Consider the following 7,519-nt stretch of genomic DNA (forward strand, 5'->3'; position numbering starts at 1 on the left):
AAAAAAGTGCCTCAAACTTGTCCATACCATTCAAATTTGCAATCTCTAGAAGTAAAAAACACTAAAAGCACATGAAAGTCTTCCGATTTTGTTTATTACATTTTACATTTTAGTCATTTAGCAGACGCTCTTATCCAGAGCAACTTACAGTTAGTGAGTGCATACATTTTCACACTTGTGTACTTATCAAAATATAGCCTTGCTGCATGGCTCCAGTTTACAAAGTGGGGGGAAATCTGGGTAGTACATTAGCAAAACCTTACACAACAGAAAACAAAAACAAGTATTTCTTATTGGACAAGTTCAGGTAGTCCCTTCACATTCATTACTAGTAAATACGACCCTGGAGAGGGGAAACAGCACACATAATACATAATACATGTTTATTACACAACTCCAAAGTCCATAGCACAACATTATAGATAGTGCTGTTTTTAATATTTTTACAACGAATTCTAGACAGCATTAGGCTACGTGCCCCTTTCTCTATCTCTCCTCTACTCTTCTTGACAGCAGATGCCCAGTCGGCAGGCTTCACACAGGGCTTTCTCATGGGGCCTCTTCCACACCTTCTCTGATCCCTCTGACTCTTCCTCCTCCTCTTCCTCCTCTTCCTCCTCCTCCTCCTTGTCCTCCTCTCCATAGCAGTTCTTCCTAATCTTTCCAAACAGCCGGAGCAGTGCCTCTTCTACCTCATTCTTGGAAAAGCCTGGAAGTTCAAACTCTGCCTGGCAGCGTCTGCATGCCTGGCCGAAAGGCCGCATCAGCACGGTCCCCCGGCCTGTCTCATCCCGCAGCCGATAATGGAACATTACTATCACCCGTGCCGACGGCCATGTCTTAGAACACTCACCACACTGGAACCTGAGGAAGAGAGTTAAAGGGGGAGAGAGAGAGGGGGGGGGGGGTGAGCATTACAACGACAGCTATCCGAGTTTCCATCTAAATGTTATTTTACTGGCATGGAGTTCCATCATGTCCAAGTCAACAGAAGGAGTTGAAGACAAGTGATCTGTTTCCACATGGTGGCGCTGCAGTGCCAATCTTCTAAATCTGTGAGCTGCTGAGCTCTTTGTGGAGCCATATCGGGGCAAATCCATAGAGATTGATAGAGGACTCATCTTTGTACCTGTGCCATTATAGCGCCATTGAGGCTATCTCCATTTTAAGGTAGTACATTTTCTTCACGATTGGCTAGGTTTCTGTATAAGCACTTTGTGACATCTGCTAATGTAAAAAGGGCTTTACAAATACATTTGATTCGATTAATTGATTGATCCCTCCTGATGACCCAGTTGGACATGACTCCAACAGGGTAGAGCTCTGCTTCCCGACCCGAGCCGGACGGGCCCCGACATTATACATCAGGTTAGGGCCGTGTAGGGCCTGTTTTTTCATCAATAACTAGGGTATGGGTAGGGCTCGGGTATCACTAAATTGTTCATTAACATTTTGAAGCTGAGCCATTTGCTCGTGCTCTGCTGCGTAGTATAGTCATATATGACAAAGATGGTGTCAGAAGTGCTTCAACCTCGTCAAATATAACACATGAGAGATCATTTCACAGAAAATAATAATGTTCCTTGATTTTTGTTGGATTTTAGAGTGACGAAAAGTAGCTAACAGCTCACTGCTCTCTCCTCTCGTCATTGAGCAGAGCAGCCTAAGCGGAGCCGTTGCTATGACTCCAGAGTGCCAGAGTGCACTCTGGGTCGTTTGTAAATTCAGAGGGTTGTCAGATTGTCTGTCAGTAAATTTGGAACTTTCGCTCTCAGAGCGTTCAGAGCGCACATTGGACGCTCTGGATGAGGAGTAGGGTTGATCCGAGCGTTCTGACCTCACAACCGCAGTCAAGCCCCTAAGCTAACTGGCAAAATTTCGCACTCGCTTGCTAGCTACTTCCAGACACAAATGAGAGAACACTCACACTGGCCATTTTACTCACCCTAGCAGAGCTGGTTAAGCTGTTTTCATGTTTTCTATAGCGTTAGTGACTGTAACTGTGCTGCTGGCAACAATTTAATTATGTTTTTTTGCCGATGTTTAATGACACCGGTCATATTCAATGGGTGTTGTGCTTCGTAAATTCATCAGTTATTCTGCGCTCTGGTACACTCAGACCAGAGTACTCTGAAATCGGAGTAGATAGCCAGAGTGAATTTACAAACGCACCAGAGCCACCATGAGCAGAGTGCATGCAGAGCGAGCTGCCTGCGTGCAGGCAGCGAGTGACAGACAGAGAGGAACAGCTAATGGATTTACTAATGGAGGAAGTTATCTCTGATTTCGGGTTTTGGGCAGGGCCAGGCTTTAAATTTGGCAAAAGCAATCGGGCCTGGGTAGAGCAGGGCCTGAATGTCACAGGCATGGGTAGGAATCGGGCTTAAAATTAATGCACGTGTAGCGATCTATAACAGGGTCACCAGGAGGGATCAGCCAATGAAGTTGGAAGTCCTACCCAGTTGACTACATTAAAATTATGGAAGCCCTCTAAGGCGCTGCCCATGCTAATATGGCCTTTTGGCCACTAGAGGCCCCTATCATTCTCTATGGGCAAATCACAGGCCTATACATAAAAAGCATAAATATAATTATAGTAAGGGAAAAACGTACTGTCCGTAGGCACAGTGGCTGTACACCCGCCATCTTCTCCTCCTCTCCTCCTTGGTGAGTGTTTCTGTCAGGCCGTAGTTGAAGTGGAAGGCCCACTGGTCACTGCTGTCCAGCTCCTCATCCAACATCTCCTCAAAACACTCTGACCACAGGGTGGGCGTCCAGTCTGGGCAACACACACACAAACACGCACACATGCACACACACATCCACACACACACACACACACACACACACACACACACACACACACACACACACACACACACACACACACACAGATCAGGACTGGTCAGAAAGTGCAGCTGGGGCTTATTAAATAACTTTCCAGATTAATGCACGTTTGTATTTGTATTTATTATGGATCCCCATTAGCTGCTGCCAAGGCAGCAGCTACTCTTCCTGAGGTCCAGCAAAATTAAGGCAGTTATACATTTTAAAAACATTACAATACATTCATAACAGATTTCACAACATATTAAGTGTGTGCCCTCAGGCCTCTACTCTACTACCACATATCTATAATACAAAATCCATGTGTACATGTGTGTATAGTGCGTATGTTATCGTGTGTTTGTATGCATATGTCTATGTTTGTGTTGCTTCACAGTCCCCACAGTCCCCGTATCTGTTTTTTAAATCTATTTTTACTGCTGGCATGAGTTACTTGATGTGGAATAGAGTTCCATGTAGTCATGGCTCTATGTAGTACTGTGCGCCTCCCATTGTCTGTTCTTGACTTGGGGACTGTGAAGAGACCTCTGGTGGCATGTCTTGTGGGGTATGCATGGGTGTCCGAGCTGTGTGCCAGTTGTTCAAACAGACAGCATTCAACATCACCTCTCACAAATACAAGTAGTGATGAAGTCAATCTCTCCTCCACTTTGAGCCAGGAGAGATTGACATGCATATTATTCATGTTAGCTCTCTGTGTACATCCAAGGGCCAGCCGTGCTGCCCTGTTCTGAGCCAATTGCAATTTTCCTAAGTCCCTCTTTGTGGCACCTGACCACACGACTGAACAGTAGTCCAGGTGCAACAAAACTAGGGCCTGTAGGACCTGCCTTGTTGATAGTGCTGTTAAAAATGCAGAACAGCGCTTTATTATAGACAGACTTCTCCCCATCTTAACTACTGTTGTATCAATAGGTTTTGACCATGACAGTTTACAAACCATGGTTACTCCAAGCAATTTAGTCTCTTCAACTTCCTCAATTTCCACATTATTCATTACAAGATTTAGTTGAGGTTTAGTGAATGATTTGTCCCAAACACAATGCTTTTAGTTTTTGAAATATTTAGGACTAACACCCTCTGTGTTATGTTAGACAGGTAACTCTTTATCCACAATATAGCAGGGGGTGTAAAGCCATAACACACACGTTTTTCCAGCAACAGACTATGATCGATAATGTCAAAAGCCACACTGAAGTCTAACAAAACAGCCCCCACAATCTTTTTATCATCAATTTCTCTCAGCCAATCATCAGTCATTTGTGTAAGTGCTGTGCTTGTTGAATGTCCCTCCCTATAGGCGTGCTGAAAGTCTGTTGTCAATGTGTTTACTGTAAAATAGCATTTTATCTGGTCAAACACAATTTTCCCCCAAAGTTTACTAAGGGTTGGTAACAGGCTGATTGGTCGGCTATTTGAGCCAGTTAAGGGGGCTTTACTATTCTTAGGTAGCGGAATGACTTTTGCTTCCCTCCAGGCCTGAGGGCACACACTTTCTAGTAGGCTTAAATTGAAGATATGGGAAATAGGAGCGGCAATATCGTCCGCTATTATCCTCAGTAATTTTCCATCCAAGTTGTCAGACCCCGGTGGCTTGTCATTGTTGATCGACAATAATACTTTTTTCACCTCTTCCACATTTACTTTACGGAATTCAAAATTACAATGCTTGTCTTTCATAATTTGGTCAGATTTACACTACCGGTCAAAAGTTTTAGAACACCTACTCATTCAAAGGTTTTTCTTTATTTTTACTATTTTCTACATTGTAGAATAATAGTGAAGACATCAAAACTATGAAATAACACATATGGAATCATGTAGTAAGCAGAAAAGTGTTAAACAAATCAAAATATATTTTATATTTCAGATTCTTCAAATAGCCACCCTTTGCCTTGATGACAATGTACATGTAAATGACAGCTTTGCACACTCTTGGCATTCTCTCAACCAGCTTCACCTGGAATGCTTTTCCAACAGTCTTGAAGAAGTTCCCACATATGCTGAGCACTTGTTGGCTGCTTTTCCTTCACTCTGCCGTCCGACTCATCCCAAACCAATTGTGTTGAGATTGGGGGATTGTGGAGGCCAGGTCATCTGATGCGGCACTCTCCTTCTTTTTAAAAAGTCCTTACACAGCCTGGAGGTGTGTTGGGTCATTGTCCTGTTGAAAAACAAATGATAGTCCCACTAAGCCCAAACCAGATGGCATGGCGTATCGCTGCAGAATGCTGTGGTAGCCATGCTGGTTAAGTGTGCCTTGAATTCTAAATAAATCACAGACAGTGTCACTAGCAATGCACCCCCACACCATAACACCTCCTCCTCCATGCTTTATGGTGGGAACTACACATCATCCGTTCACCCACACCGCATCTCACAAAGACACGGCGGTTGGAACCAAAAATCTCAAATTTGGACTCCAGACCAAAGGACACATATCCACCGGTCTAATTTCCATTGCTCGTGTTTCTTGGCCCAAGCAAGTCTCTTCTTCTTATTGGTGTCCTTTAGTAGTGGTTTCTTTGCAGCAATTCGACCATGAAGGCCTGATTCACACAGTCTCTCCTGAACAGTTGATGTTGAGATGTGTCTGTCACTTGAACTCTGTGAAGCATTTATTTGGGCTGCAATTTCTGAGGCTGGTAACTCTAATGAATTTATCCTCTGCAGCAGAGGTAACTCTGGGTCTTCCATTCCTGTGGCGGTCCTCATGAGAGCCAGTTTCATCATAGCGCTTGATGGTTTTTGCGACTGCACTTGAAGAAACTTTAAAAGTTCTTGACATTTTCCGTATTGACTGACCTTCATGTCTTAAAGTAATGATGGACTGTCGTTTCTCTTTGCTTATTCGAGCTGTTCTTGCCATAATATGGACGAGGTGGTGGCTCAGTAGACCAGCGAATCAGAGCGCCGAGGGGAGCAATGGGAGGAGACGTGAAAAGCTGTTCTTGCCATTATATGAACTTGGTCTTTTACCAAATAGGGCTATCTTCTGTATACCCCCCCCCCCCCCCACCTTGTCACAACACAACTGATTGGCTCAAACGCATTAAGAAGGAAAGAAATTCCACAAATTAACTTTTAAGAAGGCACACCTGTTATTTGAAATCCATTCCAGGTGACTACCTCATGAAGCTGGTTGAGAGAATGCCAAGAGTGTGCAAAGCTGTCATCAAGGCAAAGGGTGGCTACTTTGAAGAATCTCAAATATATTTTGATTTGTTTAACACTTTTTTGGTTACTACATGATTCCATATGTGTTATTTCATACTTACAATGTAGAAAATAGTAAAACACTTTTGGCCGGTAGTGTACTTGGATGTGTAGTGTCAGCGTTTGTTGCTGGCATGTCATGCCTAAATTTGCTAATCTTGCCAATGAAAAAATCATTAAAGTAGTTGCCAATATCAGCTTTTTACTATAATTCTTTATGTCATTTATCTTTGTTTCATAGCGTAGTTTCTTCTTCTTTTTATTCAGTTTAGTCACACAATTTCTCAATTTGCAGTACGTTTGCCAATCGTTTGTACAGCCAATCCCTCTCAACCATACCATTTTTCAAGTCCTCATCAATTCATGGGGATTTAACAGTTTTTACAGTCATTTTCTTAATGGGTGCATGCTTATTAGTAACTGGGATAAGCAATTTCATAAATGTGTCAAGTGCAGAGTCTGGTTGCTCATCATTACACACCACGGATCAACAAATATTATTCACATCAACAACATAGGAATCACTACAAAACTTATTGTATGACCTCTTATACACAATATTAGGCCCAGCCTTTGGAACTTTGGTTTTCCTAGATATGGCTACTATATTGTGTGTAACTACATCCGATGGATTTGGATAATGCTTTCAAATACATTTCTGCAGCATTAGAAAATATATGATCAATACATGTTGATGATTTCATTCCTGTACTGTTTGTAACTACCCTGGTAGGTTGATTATAGTCCCCTGTAGCTCAGTTGGTAGAGCATGGCGCTTGCAACGCCAGGGTTGTGGGTTCGTTTCCCACGGGGGGCCAGTATGAAAATGTATGCACTCACTAACTGTAAGTCGCTCTGGATAAGAGCGTCTGCTAAATGACTAAAATGTTGATTGATAACCTGAACCAGGTTGCATGCATTAGTTACAGTTATGTAAATAAACAAACAAAATCTATTATGTAAATAAACAAACAAAACCTACATAACAGGATAAAATAAACAAAGTCACTTAAAAGTATTCATTGCCTACCTGTACTCATGGTCCTCAATGTTGGAGAACAAATGTTGAAGAACAAATGAACAAAACGCTGTTGAAGAACAAATGACCTGTTTGTGTTGTTATATTGCACGGTATGAGCTGGGAATATTTATACGGTCCCGGGTGCTATGGCCTTGACGTTGGGATTTGGAAACTGACATTTACGGTCTACTTTCGCTGAGGATATGTATACGGTCCCGGGTGCTATTGCTCTGACGTTGGGATTTGGAAACCGAAACTTACCGTCTACTTTCACTTTTTGCCGGCCTAGTCCTTGGCATGCTGCCCACAGTACGCTGTCTCCCATTGTCATTGAGCCCAACTGAAGACCAGCACTCTAGGGACAAACAAAGGCTCTGTCACATTATGTCATGTTCACCGACAGGTAGGCCATTAAGACAAGCATGATCCTGACCA

General features: G+C 42.9%; 1 protein-coding gene across 2 annotated transcripts; it reads right to left on the bottom strand.

Moving 5' to 3' along the window:
- Positions 1–67: 67 nt before the first annotated feature.
- Positions 68–7,278, bottom strand: LOC311114637 (receptor-transporting protein 3-like). Of its 2 annotated transcripts, none has more exons than XM_084157218.1 (3): positions 7,171–7,278; positions 2,614–2,779; positions 68–864 (listed from the first exon to the last, which is right to left on the bottom strand). In XM_084157218.1, exons 2-3 carry the CDS (start codon positions 2,739–2,741, stop codon positions 498–500), a joined length of 495 nt encoding a protein of 164 aa, XP_084013344.1. In that variant the 5' UTR covers positions 2,742–2,779; positions 7,171–7,278; the 3' UTR covers positions 68–497. The 2 variants fall into 2 exon arrangements, with proteins under 2 accessions (XP_084013344.1, XP_084013343.1); XM_084157217.1 differs by having other exon boundaries at positions 7,094–7,278.
- Between the last annotated feature and the right edge of the window lie 241 nt (positions 7,279–7,519).

The sequence above is a fragment of the Coregonus lavaretus genome (genome assembly GCF_964263955.1).
Source record: "Coregonus lavaretus genome assembly, chromosome: 3".
Taxonomy (NCBI): domain Eukaryota; kingdom Metazoa; phylum Chordata; class Actinopteri; order Salmoniformes; family Salmonidae; genus Coregonus; species Coregonus lavaretus.